Source organism: Amblyomma maculatum, chromosome 6 (genome assembly GCF_055883805.1).
Source record: "Amblyomma maculatum isolate TAMU_Amacu chromosome 6, ASM5588380v1, whole genome shotgun sequence".
Classification (NCBI taxonomy): Eukaryota; Metazoa; Arthropoda; class Arachnida; order Ixodida; family Ixodidae; genus Amblyomma; species Amblyomma maculatum.
This window is the reverse complement of record NC_139349.1, coordinates 69,798,758-69,818,571: the sequence shown is the minus strand read 5'-3', so window position 1 is coordinate 69,818,571 and position 19,814 is coordinate 69,798,758. Positions and strand designations below refer to the sequence as shown.

Sequence of the window (19,814 nt, the reverse complement as noted above, 5' to 3'; positions counted from 1 at the left end):
GCCAGCGTGGCACTCTGCTGCAAGAAAAAGTGCCGCAATTCGCCGCAGTGCTTAAGTCACAGGCTTCCAAGCAAGTACTGGGTGGCTCTACTGTTTCTACCAGTTTTCACCAGAGAAACGGGATTACGTGGCAGACAGCATGCGGAGAAGGAAAAGCAGCGGAACAGAGGGTGCAGCCGAGTGGATGAACGGCCCCTTCCAAGAAGTCGTGTATTCTTACTCCGAGCATGATGTTCTTAACGCAGACGAAACAGCCTGCTTCTACCAACTCCTCCCAAAAAAAAACAATAAATTTTAATGGCAGCACAGGTGGAAACAAATCAAAAGTTCGGATTTCCATGCTGTTAGCCTGCAATGCTACTAGCAGAAACAAACTTCAGCCTCTGGTCATCAGGAAGCATTTAAAGCCCCGCTGCATGAAGAATGTAGTGTCGCTGCAGTGTGATTACCGAGCTAACAGTCGTGCTTGGATGATGCATGATCTGTTCTTTGAGTGGCTTGTCACCATTAATAGCAGAATGGAAGAGGACAGGAAGATCCTGATGATCGTCGACAACTGTTCAGCGCATATTGTCAATGTTCGCTTGACGAATGTGTGACGAATTCTTTCCCCCAAATCCTACTTCATTACTGCAGCCTCTGGATCAGGGGATAATCAAGAGTGTAAAGACCAAATTTCGGAGGTGCCTTGTTCAGCGGCTGGTGATTAACTCTTTCGCTACTACGGGAAAAAGGGCAGTTTTTACTAGGTGGAATAAAATATTTTTTGGAGACTAGACACTAATGCCTTATTTACATTGTTTGGTATCAAAATGTAGCTAAAAGCATGTTCTATTCAATAACATAAACGTTACATATACATATATTTATTAGACAAATTAGTGAAAAAAATGTTGTTGAGTGAGGACATCATTCTTATTGAAAAATGAGCAAAACTTTAAAAATACCAAGCGTAGAAAAATTTGAAGATACACATTCTGTACCTAATTATGTCATAAAAAGATGACACAATTTTCAGAGGGTATTGCCGAAAACTGTTCTTTCAGCAAAAAACAAAAAGTGCCACCAGCTTCGACTCCCTGGTTTCATTTAGGAAAAAACTGCACGCGCTTCACAGCTGCTGGCAAGGAATGATGTCCGTATGACGTTGTGACCTTGAAAACAAATATAGCTGTGAGCACATGCTCCGCCGCTCATAACTATTTACAGTAGAATCTCGGTGATACGAACTCGGCTGATACGAAATTCGGTGTGATACGAATTCATAAAATTCCCCGGCCGAATTTCATTGCGTTCAGTGGGCAAAAATTCGGATGTTCCGAACACTTTTTCTTTTCGCTACGGGTGATACGAACTTCGGTATCACGACCGGTCGAGGCCCACGCACACACTCACAGCGAGAAAAGCGTGCGCAGCACTGCACGGATCACGCACACGCGCGCGAAAGAAGAAAAAAAAAATACAGCGGGAAAAAACCGGCTTGGCAACCCGCGGCAGCAGCGAAGTTGGCAAAGAAGGCGGAGATATCGTCCCCCCCCTCCCCCTCCTCCTCCCGCTCTCTCTCCCCCCCCCCCCCCCTTGCATTTTTTTTTTATCTCGTTGCTTTCTGCTATTGGTGTCGTGCGCATGGCCTTGCGGCCCTCTCCACATTTCTCCGCCGCCCCGCAGCCGCAGGCCACGCTCTTCCGCTTTCCGGAGTCTCCGCTGCAGCGGCAACACGTTGCTTCATTTTCTCGTTTGTTGAGGCTGACAACGCGTTGATAGCGCTTCGTTTTGGGATCATCTCGGCAACGCGAACAGATACATCATACTGCAATGTCACGGAAGAGAAAGGCGCTGAGCTTTAAAGACAAATTGGAAATGTTAAATAAGGTGGACAAAGAGCCCAAGAAAAGGCGCACTGACATGGCCAAGGAGCTAGGCCTGCTGCTGTCAACGATCGTTGGTCAGCGCGACCAAATTATGCAGAATGTGCAGCACTTCGCGATGAATTCTAAAGAAGCCAAAACTGCCCACCATGTGCAGTTGGAAGAGGTTCTTCTAACGTGGTTCGAGAGGTCGGCGTCAACATCGACGAAAAAGTGCTTCGTGAGAAGGCAGCGGACATGGACATCGCACTCACACTTGGAATTGATGACTTTCAGGCCTCCGGTGGATGGATTCACCGGTTCAAGGTGCGTCATAATCTTTCATACAAGACCGTTTGTGGCGAAGGAAAAAAGGTTGACGCCTCCGCCGTGGAAGACTGGATGACAACCACACTGCCGTCTTACATAGCGGGATATGAGGCACGTGATGTTTTTAATGTAGATGAAGCAGGGCTGTTTTATAATCTCCAGCCCGAAAAAAAGTTTGTGCTTTAAAGGCGATGCCTGCCAGGGCGGACAAAAGAGCAAACAGCGCATTACAGTTTTGTTTTGTTGCAACGCCGACGGATCAGAAAAGATGCCACTGACAGTCAAATATCAAAAGCCCCGATGCTTTAAGGCAACCGGTCGATTGCCCGGCGTCTACATGGCGAACAAAAAAGCATGGATGACGTCTTCTTTGTTTATGGAATTCGTCACGTACCTCGACCGCAAGATGTCTTGCCACAACAGAAAAATAGTTTTGCTGCTGGACCAGTGCACCGCCCATCCAAAACAAATGACACTACAGAGTGTTAAGGTGGTGTTCCTACCCCCGAACGCAACAAGTCATTTGCAACCACTGGATGCTGGGATTATAAGGAATGTTAAGCACCATTTTAAAGCTTTGTTGTTGCGCCGCCTCCTCGCGAAGATTGAAAGGAAGGACGCAAAAATCTCCAGATCCCTCTTCTGGACGCTGTGCATTTTCTTGCAATTGCCTGGGATCGCGTCATTCCTACGACCATCACCAATTGTTTCGCGACGTGTGGGGTTTTCAAATCCGCTGTGGCTACTGCCTCGCAAGTGCCAGACCCGATTCCCATCGATGTCTGGAAAAAACTTGACGTCGACTGTTGCGTCGACGATTTCGTCACCGCGGACAACGACCTCGCCACCTGTGGTCTCCGCACGGTTGAAGATATTGCGGAGGAAGCGTCATCACAGCTTGGCATTCCATGCAGTGACGAAGATGACGACGACCAAGGCGTTGATGACCCACCGCCGACGGCAGCAGAAGCGATGCACGCCATCGATGTTCTGCGGCGCGCCGTGACCTCCGAGTCTATGCGGGAGAAGACAGCGGCCCAATTTTTCAGTTTTCAAAACTCTCTGTTATCAAATCTCGCGGACAGAAAGGTGCAGAAGGATATACGCGATTTCTTTCAACGAAAATAAATATTTCGTACCTGTTGGAAGGCTTGAAAACGGATTTTGCTCGTTTTTTGGTGATACGAAATTTCGGGTGATACGAAAATTTTCGTCTCCCTTTGAATTTCGTATCACCGAGATTCTACTGTATTAGTAATCGAAATATACGCCGCACATAGAGCCGACACACCTGCTGGATGTTCCGGCTCGACTTCAACGCATCCTCCTCATGGGTGCTAAATTTGATATCTCCACATCTTCTGGCTCGCCACTGCTATCTGCATCCGCAAAATCAGCTCCTGTAGTGCTCGATTGATGATAAACGTGATCTCTTCTAGAAGCGTCCGCGCGTATGACGACGCCATGCTCGAAGCGCCCGCTCCACAATCCGAAATGGTGCTGGGAGAAGCGCCAAAAAGCAAAAAACCAACAAAACATGTCGGATCACGTCGTTTGTTTTCCACTTTCTAACCTGGATGGCACTAGGTGCCCGCAAACCACTCACGCGCGAGAATTTTAACCGTCGATCAGATTGATCGATTTGAATAGGCGCGGTAGCGAAAGAGTAAACCTGCGCCTGAATCAGCCAACAGCAATAAATGTCAAGCAGGCTGCAGAGATGCTTGTCGGGGTGTGGCGAAACCTCAAGCCCAGCACGGTACGAAACTGCTGGAGGAAGACAGAGTTACTGAAGACGCCAGCCCATCCTGAAGATCTTGAATGCCAAGAAGGTGACAACACAAACGAGTGTTGGGAGGAAGCGCAAGAGAGGCTTGCCGTAGGCCCTTCAGTAGCATTCGAGGACTACGTCCAGTGCGACGCGGCAGACCTGACACGGAAGACATCGTGAGTAGTAATCACGAGCCGGAAGACGACACTGATGAAGACGACGAAGTGGAGGCAGAGATCATAGATCGACCTGACGACTCCATCTCAAACTGTGATGTTTTGAACTCTGATGACTTCAGACGATGCGCAAAAAGCAGGAACTAGCCGTAGAATCAGCTGTTTTAGTGAAGGGTGCCATTTGTATGGTTTGTTTACCTCTGCCAGCGCACCCTCACGGCGATAAAGTTACCCACGAGACCATTCAATTGCAAAATTGTAGCTGCTTCTTGATTTCGTTGATGATGTTGAACTAGAAATACGGCTTCTTGAAAAAATAAAACATTTAATTTATTCACATGCTAAATCTATAAAATAGTTAGCAAACAGCTCCTTGACGCGCAAATAAACCTCTTGCCATGAAAATAAGCGGTCCAGGGTGGCATCCTGGCGATCAATGGTTGATTCCACGTTTCGTCATGCGTTGACGTCTCGCTGAGGCGTCATGGTGTCGTTGTTTTGACTTAACGCTCTAAAACTTTAAAGTGAGTCCCGTAATTCGGCTCCTGGACTACTATGGTTTCACTATAAAACTTTTACGGCTATCTTCATCCAAGAATGCCCCCTAAGCTATTGAGCAAGTTGAGGCAGGTAAATACAACCAACAAATTCCATGGCCCAGGCAAACAGCCAGGTTTTAGACCCTCGCTTCCCCAACCACACTCACCAGACTGGAGGGGTCGCTCTGGTTGGAAAGCAGATAGTGTAGGAACACCGCCAGGTGCGCAGGATGCCGCAGAAGTTTCCAGATGTTGTTGAAAGGCCCGTTGTCACCGAGCTGTGTCTGCGAGAGCATAACAGGCATTGTCAGCATCGCCAGCCCAATGCGAGATGAAGGCCCCTCCCAGTGATGCTTTGTGTATTTGGCCGAGACAACACCCATGAATTTTATGGCGCCTTGCATCTGCCCGTTCCGCCGATAATTCAAAACATCCACGCTATCTCTTCCAGACACCGCCAGCTAACTGCTCAGTGCGACACCCTCTCCTGGTTGCATTAATGCCTTCCTTTCATATTTGGTTGGAAAGCTCGCGTCTATTCTAACCTGTGCTAATTTTTTATCACTTCTCCAGGAATAAAGAGAGATTGATGACATTGCGCTTGGTACGCTGTGCACTCTATGAAATATGGCATCTGATCTGCAGAGCCTAAATGTTTATGCTATAAGTACAGGAAGGCTCAAAGTGTCCTAAACCCCCAGTGTATGATGCAAGTCAAGAGGGCTAAATGTGAAGCAGACCTCTAATTTTCTGCAATGACAAATTTTAAATTCTGCAAGTAAAAAATAAACGGGCAAAATTCAGCGGGAAGCCTTTCGTGCAGCACTAGCTGTAGCATGCTGCCATTTCTTGCCTCACTGCTTAAAGGCCCACTGTCCACCCTCCGGTCGAAAATATTTTCTTCCCCGGTGACTGTGCGACTTCGCCCCTAGAACGCAAGGCCGTAAAATGTTTTTGAAAAGAGTAACTAATAACGCAGTTACAACCACCGCAATCACCCGATATTTTCTTCCCCGGTGACTGTGCGACTTCGCCCCTAGAACGCAAGGCCGTAAAATGTTTTTGAAAAGAGTAACTAATAACGCAGTTACAACCACCGCAATCACCCGATTCTATCATGCCTCTCTCCTTCCGTTCCCTCGCAAAGGTTTTTCACTCTCCTGCCCTAGGTCATCTAGCCTCCGCAATACTAATTCCCCTTCCTCCTCCGCGTTTGGCGGGAGGTGGGGCGTGGCTCTCCGCGAGCGCGAAAAAAAAAACGGTCGAGGGAGCGCGCGCCGCTGGATTCAGTCTGGTCGTGGCGAGGGAAAAGCGCGCAGCGAGCGGTAGAGACCCATCCTTCTCCCGTCAGCCAGCGAGACGGACCAATGGACGTCGTTCGTGGTACGTACGTCATTACTGTGGCCCGTCGGGCCAGCGCAGGAAACGGGGAAGCTCGCTTCCCAAAGGAGAGCATGAGAGAGCTTTGAATAGTATTTTCGATGCACTGCGGCGCGCGTGTCAATGTAGCATTTTGCACAGACTATCTCCGGTACCTGATCGAAACACGGGCTCCTTTGCTTAAAAGGGCCTTTCCTGGACAGTGGCCCTTTAAGTCTTGCACTGCATAGTTATGTACCTGTTAAACCCCCCTTTTTTTTTCCTCCCTTCTCAACACCTCCTGGTTCTTTCCCCACCTTCTTTCCTAAGCTTTTAATCCAAAGTTTAGGAGAATCCCCCAAGGTGGAGTAGAATTTGTAACAAGGGAGTAATTACTCATTGACATCAACCCAAGCACAGTCATATGGCTACAAAGGAAAGCTATATAGCTTTCTAAGAAACTTCCCAGTTACTGCCGCGGAAATCCTGGGCAAGGACCAATTTTTCTTTGACTACGAAATTTCTGACAAATCTGTACAGTTTTCCCTTGTAGCCATATGCATACCTGCCAACCTGAAGATTTCAAAATTCATAAAACCTCCGCGACTGGAGAAGAGGCGGGGGGGGGGGGGGGGGGGGGGGGGGCTGTTTTTTTTTTGTTTTTTTTGTTTTTTTTGTTTTTTTTTTTTTTTTACTTTCAAAGAATTTATCTTTAGCGACACCCTTGCTCACTCACCCACAAACAAAATCCGTGTCCCGTAGAGTAATGAGCAAAAACTCCATTGAGTCACGATTTATTTTTGCAACGCTTTTGCAGTTGCTGACTTCGCCTGCTTCAAAAACTTCTCTGTGTAGGCTTGCTCAAAGCAGGTGCCACTCTGGTGTCCTTTCACCATCAGCAGATAGAGTTTTCTCAGAAACAGATGAGCGAGACTCCGTTCGAGTTTTGTTGACAGAGCTGAATATACTCTCACATTAAGCGTTACTGTGGGGAATGGAGAGTATGCCCAGCATAACCATTGAGATTCTGCGGAATCTGGGCGATCCGTCGACATCTCGAATGCTTCCCAATTGCGACCACTGCATGTCGAACCTTGGCTCATTCAGTATGTCTGCTGGAATCTGGTAGGCTTGTATGTTGGCAAACTCCACTTCCGAATGCATCAATTGTTTCTTCTCTTGTTTTCCCACTCTGCTGGGGCAGAATAGCAGGAAACATCATAATGAAATGAAGTACACTGCTGAATGAAGCAGTTTCTAGAGCCTGCACTTGGGCAACTTCAGCCATCTTCAGGCTGACATCTTCCAGTGGGAACTTGTAGCGAATATAATCACATACTGCAGTGAAGTAGAGACGTACAGCCGAGAAGAACTGCTCTTTCTGATTTGAGGTCAGCGTCTCAACTACAGAGGAGGTTGTCATGCCAATGACGATGTCTTTATCATCTTTTTGATTCTCTACAGCTCCATAGGCAACTTCAGGCAATGAATGGCATCCCTTGAGAACACCTGGCCACACAAATCGAGTCAAGAGATCCTCGAGAAGGCGGTTCAAGAGGCCCCTGAGCACATGAATCTGAGGAGCCTGTGACTGAAGTAAGCAGTTTGTCTTCTCAAAAAGAGGTACAGTCGTGCCTCGTTAATATGGACACTTTGGTTTCCGACCAAAACTGTCCATAAAGCGAGTCATCCATAATAACGAGTCATGAATAATAACAAAAAGGATTTTATTGAGAAAAGAGAATTGTAGTTAACGACTGCTTTTGTACATAACGGTGTGCACTGGACTCAAAATTTCACAGAACACCGGAAATTTTTAGTGCATTATCCTTGTCATTGTTGTCTTCGAAAAATTGTAGTGCAGTCTGAAGCGACTCGCTTACCATGACACCCGTGATGTTGGGCTTTGTGTTGGTCGAACTTTCGAGCACGAACTCCTCACTGGCCGATGAATCAGCGTCTGATTCTCTACTCACCGCCACTTCCTAAATGGCCTCTTCGCTGAGCTAAGTAGTCGCTAAGTAGCTGCTTGAGATTCTCCTGAGGCGAGGAAACAGCTGAGCTGTCGATACTAGTCCCTCGCAGCTTGGATTGACTGAGATGGCTTTTGCCGCTCTTATTCACAGATTTCTTCGCGCCTACATTCAGCTCTGTTCTTTTGAGTTTAACTCCCGCCATGCCAAAAGCCAGACTCAAGTTGAGGGCTACAGGCTCCTGATGCTGTGTACTTTTTTACCTTGTTAACCTTTCTGCCTTTCAGTTCTTCTGATTCTTTTTTTTTTTTTTTTTTGCCTTGTACTGTTTCTGTAAGAAAGCGAGGGAGTCAAGTTGGCAAGCTGCTATGCAGAGGGTTATCGAACATCCCATCTTCTTGGCGCCGTTTTTGTGTTTCCATAAAACAAACACTGCAAGCTGAAGTACAGTTTAGAACGACGGCTAGCCGACTACGAAGAGCTCAGACCTTGTCAAGGCCGCATCGTTGACCCAAAGCGAAGCCGACATACGGACCGCCTAGTGTGCAAAGTTTGGCAGTTCAGCAGCGCAACAGGGACGAAAACCAGGAGCATGAGAGGGAAGCGCGTCCAGGACTGGACGTTTGGTCCCAGCTGCGTGTTCGTACGTCGCCTTTCTTTTGTCACTCTACTTTGTGAGTGTGTCTTAACTCTCACCGAAAAGCGTTAACGGCTTCATGGAACACACATTGCGCTTTGGGAAAGAAAACTTCAGTTCCCACCGCCACTGTAGGCACTTGTCTTTATTCCTGTCATTTCTTTCTTACGCTTTTACCGGCCTCTCTGTTCACGTTCAGCAGAATTTATTGCAACCACATGCTGCTGTTTTCCCGACTGCGGCGGCACTTCCGCTGCACCCAAAAATCTCCTGTTTCCCCCCTTTCGGGGTCTTTCTTACGCTGACCCTCGGTTTGCTATGTACGTTCCTCTCCGCTCTTAAGCTCCCATCCCCCCCTCCCCCCTCCCTTAGAACGGCGACACGCCCGCTTTAGTTCTTTCCAACCCCACAGGACTCGTTCAGGCATCCCGCCGTATCGGCTGTCGCGTAGGTTCGCGGGCGGCGCGCCCTTCTTTAACTTGCGTTCGGACTACTCTGCTTTTTTTCAAGCACTGTCCATATTAACTAGACAAAAATACATGGGCCCAAGTGGGGCGCGTGCATTCTTCTCCTGTCCATTGTCCGGACAGCGAGTTTCCATATTAACGAGGCATAAATACATTGAAAAGGTTTCGTCCCCAGAAAAACTGTCCATAATCCGGGTCGTCCATATTAACGGGGGTCATATTAACGGGGCACGACTGTATAACATTTTGGAGAAAAAGACAGCATGCCCTGCTTAGCTCCGATGACAAAAAAAGAAATAGGCGCTCTTCACGGGTCACGTGGCTAGCTTCTGCAGATGCCTCGCATTGAAGTTTCAGTTTCTTTGCTTGTGGTGCAGAATGAACTCCTTTTCTTTTTAGTGAAGGTCCATCACAGTCAGTGCTTTTTTTTCCAACACCTGCAGCAGCTCCTTTTTGGGCGGCCAAGTTGATGAGGTGGCATGGGCAGCCAACCCCGATCAAAGCTGGTTGGGCCTCCCTCAATACAGTCGAAACACTGTTTTTTTTTGCCAATCATGACATGGGCATTGTCCGAAGACAATGCCAACAGGTTTTCAAGAGGCAAACTTCGGGACTTCATTTCGTCCAGAATCAGATTTCCAATTTTCTGACCCGTCGCTTCCCCTTGGATTGTACCGAGGGCAAAGGAGGCGGCTTTCAACTCTACTGGAAGTATGTCGCAACAATAGGGTAAAGCTGTGTATCCCTATTGTTACTTCCGTCCACAGCATACCTGCTTTTTTAGGGCATCCAGCAAAGAAGTGTCTGCGTTCGCGGCCATTTCACAAACAATTGCCATCATCTTCGTCCGTCCACAGGCGTAGCGTTTGGCTTCCTCGCAAACATTTTCCGGAAAAGTGGTCCAGCGTGATCACTGACAATGAGCGGTATGTTGTGTTCAACTAAAAACGCCGTGAAATGGCATTCTGCACGAATCACATCGAGGTCGCTGTCACTGCGAACAAAACTTGTCAGGCTTGGCTGGCTGTCCGCGGCTCGCACGTATCCTTGGTGCTTTTTCGAAGCGATGTGGATCTTTATGTCGGACTTGCCACCATGTGAAATATTAACATCACAGGCACACGTGATGCAAAATCCGAACTTCTCTCCTTCCTTAGACAGCACGAAGCACGGAAATACTGCCGCGTACAACTTCAAAAATACTTGGAAGTACTGTCGCGGCTTTGAGCCCGCCATTGCACTGCGAAACTGCTACTACTAAAACTTCAGAGTCACACTGAGTCGGACGCGGCCACAGATCACGCAAAAACAGAGGCCAACACCAAAGTTGTCCAAACACGTGAACAAAGGAACAGCCACTAGCCTGGCGGAGGTGGTATCGAGTTTTGGATATGGATTCGCGTTCCCCCGAGTAGACGATAGAAGTCACTACAACGTTTGCAGCTGCTGATGATGATATCACAAATATGTGTTGCCCTCTCTTGGCCGCCAAAGATACCATAATAGTGTTAACATGGCCTCCGAGATTACCCTTCCGCGCGTGTGGTGTTATCTCAGAGGCCATGATGTTAATAGATATCCGCACGTTTTTTTTTGTTTTTTTTTCCGAAAATAAAACATTTTCCGTAAAATTTCCCGCAAGATTCATAAAATAGTAAGACTGGTCAAAATTCGTACATTTTATGGAAAATTCGGAAGAGTTGGCAGGTATGCATATGGCTGCGCTTAGGTCAGTGCCAATGAGTTATCGCTCCCTAATAACAAAGTTGCTTTTTCCTTGCAAACCTAGTTAGTGAGTGAGCGAGTGCTTGTAAGCACATCAAAGAAAAGCAAGAAAAAAAGTGTGCTGTATTTACAGCTTGGCTTTGAACATAATGCGAGTTGCTTTCCGAAGCAGGCTAGTTAAGGAAGAGGAATAAGTGAAGGAATTTACATATTCATGCAAGTGTAGCTGCACTTGTTTCGCCCGAGGCCAGGATTGTGAACCTTCCCATGCAAGCGCATGACTGAGCTGCAGACAGAGCCACAATGCTGAGCAGGGAGCACATATCAAGGCATCGGCAGAACTTATTTTGTTACAGATTCAAACTTTTAAGACAATTTAGACTGCTCTGGTTGCTTTATGGGATTTAACATACTGCGGATAATTTCAACCCCTAGCGTCCTTTACTGTGCGTCGACATCGCAAAGTAGATGAACACCTTATGTTTCACCTCCACTAAAATATGGCCACCATACATGAAACAGATCCACAAGTTTAGCAGCCGAGCACCCTTATCACCAAGCCACCATGACAGGCACCACAACAGGCACCACGACAGGGCAGAATTCTGACTACTAAACTGATATAATCCCATCATTCTCCATTACTGCCAATGATGCCTACAAACACTATCACAAAGCAAAAGGAGAATGTCGCTTGTGACACACCGTACACACAATTTCACATAAGATGCTGAAAATATATAAAAGCATCAAGGGAAATCAGAGCCCTTAAAGTGCACACATCTAAAGTCATCTTGGTTCAGGTACCGTCCTACAGCAATTCTGAGGAGAAATGATCGACACAGGCGATAGGTGACTGGGTGCTCTCAAAGCTACAAACACTGGTTCAGGAAGACGCTTGGACCGAAAATTAGACTAACCAGCTCCGTATCCGAGGTGCGTTCTTCGTCATCCATGGAGAGGATGCTGCTCTGCTGGAGTGGCACCCTGCCACCACTGGGTGGCACTTCCGGTGGTGTCCCATACTGCACCACACAGACACACACATGTAACCACTAGGCTCAGAGCAAGGAATTTGAAGCATGTGCGAGGAACACATTGAAAAGTGTCTCTTCTTCCTATACAAAGAGCCAATCTACCCAGAGAAACAAAGCGCAGCTTATGTGCACACAAGAAAAGAAAAAAAGAAAATGCAAATGCACAGTATTGTACCTTGCATTTGGCTAAAACTAGGGCTGCAACGCAACAAAAACAACAACAATTCCCAAATTCTAAATACTCTTTCTTATTATACTGCTTCAGAGCTAGTGAATGCTAAGTCATAGGGATGCTTAGCTCTCAAGACACTGAATCTTTCCTTACAAATATAAAATGCAAACCTGTACCTTGCAATAAAATTACTATACTTTCTGCCACTGACTTTCCCAGCTACTGAATATTTTTCTTTTCTCTGAAATTCCCCTCCAAGGAGACCCCCTAAGGAGAAAAAAAAAAAAAAAGAAACGAGTCTCGTTTGTAACTATTTGCTCTCTTTTAATTAAAGGGACAGAACCCTGGAATTTAGGTCTCGATTTTTTTTTGCCGCAGTGAAAAGATTGATGTCTAAAATGCTCGATTCCATAACAGTTTTGTTAGAAACACTGTAGAAAATTTTTACCGGGAATTTTTTTATCAATGCGTGCACCCGTTTTTATGTAGCGCGATGCTGGAAACCATGAGCAGCGACCGCTATGACGACTGGTGGCCGACAAAGAAGACGTACCGAAAACAAATATAACTTTCACTCGCCAGACAGTAATCAGACATTTTTTGCGTAGTTTAACGTCCTTTTCAGTTTCACACTCAATGCTGTTACGGCACAATAATACACGCCCTCGTCGACGAAAGTTTTAGTGGGCACTGTCATTGCTTCATTCACGAAATTGCAAACACTGTGGCGCCATCTAGTGGCAAAACCTGAAAGCACACCTCTCGCGGTGCGAAAGCAGGGGTGGTTTTTATTTAAGGACGCACTGGAGAGAGCGCAAAATATAATAAATTATGGCAAGCACTCTTAGAAGAAAAAAGAACAATGTGCAGTTACGAAAATCAGCGATACTTTGCTGACATGTAGTCACGTGGGGGGCTACACTGAAAGTACTAGGGTTTCTCCGCTAGATAGCACCTCGGTTGTTTTTATGCAATTTTCAATGGCATATTAAAATTGTAAAGCGTTTTTTCTTTGATATTGTAGTGCTCGATCTGTACTATATGAGGCAAGGTCTTTTCATCTCCACCATAATCTCATGACATATTTTGGCCAGTGTTCTGTCCCTTTAAAAAAATATATATAACAAGATTGCACACACTCTTTTCCCCTTTTCTCTACACCACATTACTAGGGTTAAGAAACCCTTGAACATGAAGGCAAAAAGATGCAGCAACAACTTTTACCACACCGACCCCTGAGTAAGCATGCTAGACTGCACAATGTACAAGCTACCTTAAAGCTGAACTTTAAAACCAGCAGATAAGTTCATGACAAGCTACTAATTAGTTGCCGTGCCTAGGGGCCTACAGCCAATTATAATGTTTAGCTATAGCAATAATAATGCTTCCAATTGCACAGCTTTTCCCAGTGCAAGGACCTCCCAGCCATTCATTATCAAAACTGTAAAGTACTTCATCTTCACAAGCACACAACTCCACGAATTCTGCTAAAGCTGCAGTCTGAGAATACTTTACTGGCACTAAAATTCCCGGAGCAGAGGTGGCAAGCACCTTAACTCTGACACCTCTTGCTTGAAGGTGTCCAATCCTTCTGACCCTGCAAAGCTATGTGGTTTGTAGTGCACACTCAGTCATGAAACTCGCCTTCCCAGAATCTTGGAAGTAGACAAAAAGAAAATAGAAAGATGGTTGTAAACCTTCCTACATCTCTGGGCTTAACTGAAACCCAATTTGCGGCCTGATTCCACAGCCTCAGTCACAACCTAGTCATACTATTTTCTCAAAGGATTATATTAAAGGAAGGTTTTGGGCAAATGCAATACCTTACCACACAGGCCATCAAAAGCTCACGACTGTGCTCTAGACATTCTATGAAAAGAGCGGACTCACATATCGGACAGCCATAGAAAATTACCAAACAAAAACTCAGTTAGGAGGAGTTCCCTTTCTTTTCACCACACATCTAGTTGCAGAGACAAACAATGCGCTGAGGTCAGATGTTCTTCTGACGATTTTTTTTTTTTTTTTTTTTTTTTTTGCTGAATTTGTTCGCACCTTTTTTTGTGAGCTCTGCGTGTTAGTTCTCATGACAATTGGGTCTTTTGCAAAATCCATTGTCACATGGTGGCGACAAGCACAATCTTTTTACGTTTGCTTCTTCACAAGCTATACAACACCAGGATGCACCTCTCAGCATCATAGAGAGACGGCAGCTGGCCAAAGGGTGCAGTGCAGGCGCAGCCGTGGTGCAGTGCAGTGCAAACCAAACCACAGCAAAGCCATGGCAGTTCCTAGAAGCAGGTGTAATGCAAAGCCAGTGCAGTGACAGCCAGTGCAGTAACAACCATTGAGAGCTGGGAACGAAGTAGCTACAAGCACACTTCGTTAGGCTGACGAAGCAGAGCCCTCCGTTTCCTGGGACTCAGTGGTACCGTTATTTTAATTTCCTGCTATCTGCACCCAACTTATGGTAGCACGTTCCCTGGGACTTGGCTGCAGCCAAGGTCTCCTCTCACGCAGTTAACCAGCTTTGCGTTATTTCATCGGGAATAACGTGCACCATTAGCAGCACTTTCCCTCTTCCTCCTCACCATTTTGATTACAACTGCATGACGACTGGCTGCACACAATGCTATCCCATGGTTAAGTATTAAAAATGGCATCATCAAACACTACACAAGCTTAATCAGACAAAAGAAAAGGAACTAATTAAGCTACTGACCGTTATATTTTACCTGCCTGCAACAACATGCCATATGCAGCTGTTTTCAGCATGCACGAAGTTCCCAAGAACATGTCAACTGTCACCCTTGCATCTCACCAGGTTTCTTTTACATTTCGGAATCATTTTACCACCCAAATAGAGTATATAAACTAGCAGCCCGTTACCCATCCCAAAAAAACAGTTCCCACTGCAGGTCACATAGTTACCGCTTAAACGACCCGAAATAGCTGGTCAGACAAAGGCAGCTGAAGTGCATATCTGACTGAGACAATGGATCCCTGAAGCTGGGCACTGACAAGGAGGTAAGAAGTGCCTCTGGCATTGCATACCACACTGCATTCTGGGACGGGATGGGAGAGGTGGGGTTACCTGCAGTGGTCGGCCTTCGAGGCTGTCATCCAATCCAGGAAGTTCCCCTTCCAGGAATCCCTGTCGTCACGGGGGGGTTAGCAGCAAGGTGAGGATGGGAAAGGATTGGTGGGGGAGGCACTACTGTTAGAGCCTAGGACAAGCCATGCACCCCTTCCTCTCTCTCCTTCAGGTACAAAATCAAGCCGCACTCGTGTGGACTACGCAGAGGTACGCAACTCTGCATACCCTCTGCATAGTCACGGTGTTTATGTTAGGCAGCTTAACAATTTAGATAACTGCAGGTTACATTACTATGTCGTTAACTACCTATACACTGGTAGTGCCAAAAACTGGGCACAGAGCCTGCAATCAAGAGGAGTGCACAGGTTATGCACAAATTTTAACCAAGGCTATGCAAAGTTTCTCATGTCACTAACTCATAAATTCCACTCCAACAAGATTTCAAGAAAAGTCAGAGCAATGCTTAAACAATTATAGCCAATCCCAGATATAGTAAACCTGGATATATCAAACTGATTAAGTATCCCCTTGAAAATCCAATGCAGAAGTATAGCAGCGTTGTTCTCGTTTATCAAACTCTTATTAACAAAACATTCACCAGGTCGAACTGCATGCTATGCCCTGGAAAGGGCCACTTCTAATGGTGCTCCCATGGCAACTTAGCACACACGGAATCCAGTCAGCTGACTCTCTTTGTGTACCTGCTGGTAGAGTCAACATTGTAAAACTGTGCGACAAGGTGAATGCAGAGTCCACTTGAAAGCGGCCATTGGTCCGCTTTCAGGCGGACTGATGGACCAAAGATTGATTACTGACCCATTCCTCTACCACAATGACAATTAGAATTTCATGTAAAGTGATTTCTTCCATAAATTTGATTTTCCGAACTGCCCGAACTTTCAGGCTTTTTCGCGGTCCCTAGAAATCCCGACAAATTGGTTGCCGACTGTGAATCAATATGCCCTGGTTCAATATATCCGGGATCAACTATATACCTGGGTATGACAGTATAGTGCAAAGGAGAAAAGTATTAGTTTCGCAACCAGTTAGCTGCAGCAAGATGCAGTTACACTGTTACACATGGGTGTTAAAACCAAAGCTGTCAAACATTAATTAGATGTGTCCAAAAAACTGTGTTCACATTCATAATAATAGCTGCTTCATATTTTTACATATAAGCTAAACACCATCTGATGCATATGGCTATTTTCCAAAACAGGTTATCCACACTGGCATTAAGGCAAAGTCGGAATTTTCGCACAGTCCAGGAACAAGCGCATATCCATGACCCCGTTTCTGCATTTCCACCACATCGCCTAAATTTCTTGTTGAGCCCACTTGCTCCTTTCCTGTTTCACATAATTCGTTGTTACTGTTTCGATTTCCTTTTTTTTTCTACGATAGGAATGGGACATACCATTAAAGGCTCCCAGAAGTGCTACTTGCAGAGAAATACATAGAGGTGATCCTTATAGCTTTTTGAGTCAAACTTGAAAGCTCTGCGTGGAGCCAATAATCTATAAATGATTTTTAAGAAGTGCTCCTGGCGACCGCTCAAGTTTTGGACAACTCATCTCCACGCGCACTGCCCGCATACCTTCCACGCGACGTTACACAGGCTTGATGGGTGCGCCCGTTCATTCCACGCTCTCAAGTTACACGGGCAGGACGAAGCGCAATGGGATACTGTGGCGACTTATTTACTGCTCTTTTTCTTGCACGCTGCTGTGGGTTGAGTTGAAAAAGGAGAGGAGCACCATTTTCGATCGCCCATATCTCCAGTGCTAATAAAAGTATGCATAATGGGAATGCCGCGCAAAGAAGACAAGGACAAAAGAATAGACAAAACTGAGCGCTTTTGTCCTCGCCGTCTTTGCGCTACGTTCCCATACTGCAAACACATCAATTCGCCTAATATAGCATTTCTGTCAAATAAAGGTAGCTTAAAAATTTTTGCATTGCAGTGACGACTGATGGGATACCTATTGCTGCTGTGCATTTTGTAGCTTTCGTATTACCAGCATGCAGCACAAGGCAGGCTTGGGAAGATTACTGTGATTGGATCACCATCAGCATGAAATAGCAACAACAGCTGCACCGCAGTGCATCCAAGCAAATTAGTTCGGTGCAGAAAATCTGACGAACTGCGCAGAACTGGCCAAGCTAATTCGCCATGGCGGTTGCTTTCTAGGACAAACAGCTGTGAGAGCAAACTTCCCGCAACCTGCAGTGCATGCGCCACAATCCAAAACTAGCAAACTCTTGGCTGCTCTGTTTTTCAGCTGAGAGCCATCTGTCAGGGGGCCACCTCCATTACCTTCCCTCTCCATTTGTCTCTGACTGCTGCCTTTGCGACTTTACCACTGCACACTAACTGCTGGCTCAAAAAAGTCCAGTGCCAGGGTGAAAGGGCTACGTGTCGGCTGCAGCTTACTTTAGGATTCAAGTTTATTTGGTGCGTTTGTGTGTGTGTGTGTGTGTGTAGGAGGGGGAGTGCAAGTTAGGGGAGGGGTCAGTGTCTACAAGGCGAAGCATGACCTATTTCGCGTGTTAACCCCCTTGTAGTTTTTCATACCATGTTTAAAAAATCCTTCGTGTAATTTCAGGAACACATTTTGAAAGCTTTTAATTTTTTTTAAATGTGCACAGAATTAAATGAGTAAATATGGCAAAGGCTGCATTTTGTCTGTAGATGCATTCTCTCTCACCAATTATTGCTCTACCGTGGCTACAACCAAAACAATACAAGTGCACAGGATTAAGCATAGCCAAGAGTATGGGCGCCATGTGCACGCTTGAGCAAAGCGTGCAAGTAAATGCAAATCCGTCAGTTTTGTTCCTTTACTGGATAAACCAGGGTTCGTACTCCGAGTTTGTGTCGTTATCGAAAGTTTGGTTTGGTTTGGTTTTTGGGGTTTAACGTCCCAAAGCGACTCAGGCTATGAGAGACGCCATAGTGAAGGACTCCGGAAATTTCGACCACCTAGGGTTCTTTCACGTGCGCTGACACCGCACAGCACACGGGCGCATAGCTTTTCGCCTCCATCAAAAAGAGGCCGCCGAGGCCGGGATTCGATCCCGCGTCCTTGGGCACAGTAGTCAAGCGCCCTAACCACTGTGCCACTCTGGTTGCCATCTCTCCAACCTTGGGTCATCTGATTCGTGGAAACACCGAAAACAAATGTCACTTCCAGTTCTGGTGCCGATTCTGGTTTCGGTGTTCCCACAATCGGACGACTCGAGGTCGGTGAGATGGCAACACTTTCGGTACGATGCAAGCTCGAAATACGGACCCTGGTGTGAAGTTTTATTTTCCAGTAGACTATGACAATGCCTTGCAGACACCTGTAGGTGCGTGCATATAAGCATGTGTGAGCTCGTCAACAAAAGCTTTAGCATGTCAAATCAAAAAGGGCCATCAGGGGCTGACGCCAGTTTTGCCACAAAAAAAAAAAAAAAGGAAACACAGGCCCCTGTTAGTGCAACTCATTTGGTGTACCACGTCCTTTCAAGATGTTGTTCAGCTGATACTGCAACCAGCTAATTAAAACTGCTGCAGCCTAGATGTGACCTTAATTACGCCTATATGCACACCACTGGCCACACAAAGTGTACTGAAAAGCACTTGCATTCCATCAAGGCACACACAGCGGAATTACAGACAACTAGGACAATGCATCAATGACAACGATTAACCTGGCATGTATGCTTCTAGGACAGCTAGGTACACCAAAACGAAGAATTACTTATTAAAATATAATCCTTGCTCTTAGAATCTAAATGTGTAGCTAGTAGCAAAACGCCCCTATGAAAGGGTGAAAGCACTACAGAGTCAACTGGGTGCACCCTTTGTCTTTCAAAAGAGGAGTGACCATGGCTGCATTTTTGATGCACTACGCACTGAGACAGTGCACAAAGCACTTGCTTGCAGTTATCCCAGTTGGGAACTGCTGGCACTTACAGCTGTCATACAATAACGCAAGGATCCAGGGTAGAACGAGATGAAAGAGATGGCTACACAATACAAAAGAGCACTGAACAAGGGGAAGCCTCAGTTAGCAAGTCGAACCAACGTTTCGACAAGAGAACTTGTCTTCGTCTGGGCTCGGCTTGCGAACTGAGGCTTCCCCTTTTTCAGTGCTCTTTCGCCCTAACACAAAGAGTGTCGCTACGGGTAATGCTTGCCTCTTCTGAGGTGTTGTCGCCATCCTCAGCCATGTCTTCACCACGCCATCCCTCCAAAATCTCACTGGGGTCCTGAAAGCAAAGCAGAAAGTTTCAACCAGCAGAAATCACCCACAGGTCTCAAACGAGCATATTCAAAAGAAAGGCTGAATATGACGCATTTATTTACACAGCACTCATGACACCTGTTAGCGGACTACCCAGGCTCGAGTCGATACTTTATTTGTCCTACCTTAGCTCACACAGCAGATAGCTGAGAGACATCTGTCGTAACGCCGTACTTTCTGGCAACATACAGTAGAACATACAGTAGAGCCTGACTGATATATTTCCAGTTCATGCGCTCTTTTTTATAGGACATAGCATGCCCCTTCTCACAATGTTGAAAATGCAATATCATCTAATTACTGCTTATAAAGAAAAGACTACCTCTCCAATAATTGAGAGTAGATGTAACCTGGAAATGGGCTTACTTCTTACTTGTGTAGCACAGAATAAT

General features: G+C 46.1%; 1 protein-coding gene across 8 annotated transcripts in view; it reads right to left on the bottom strand.

The window, feature by feature from the left end:
• The window catches only part of LOC146185979 (rho guanine nucleotide exchange factor 11-like), a 123,646-nt gene that overhangs the window by 66,299 nt on the left and 37,533 nt on the right, over nt 1-19,814 (bottom strand). For 7 of the 8 annotated variants that reach the window (XM_084606913.1, XM_084606910.1, XM_084606911.1 and 4 more), the window contains 4 exons: nt 19,316-19,387; nt 15,128-15,187; nt 11,745-11,849; nt 4,831-4,947 (listed from right to left, as the gene is read on the bottom strand). In XM_084606913.1, coding sequence (XP_084463039.1) covers nt 4,831-4,947; nt 11,745-11,849; nt 15,128-15,187; nt 19,316-19,387 — 354 coding nt within the window. The remainder of the gene's footprint in view (nt 1-4,830; nt 4,948-11,744; nt 11,850-15,127; nt 15,188-19,315; nt 19,388-19,814) is intronic. The other variant, XM_084606915.1, reaches the window with a different exon arrangement.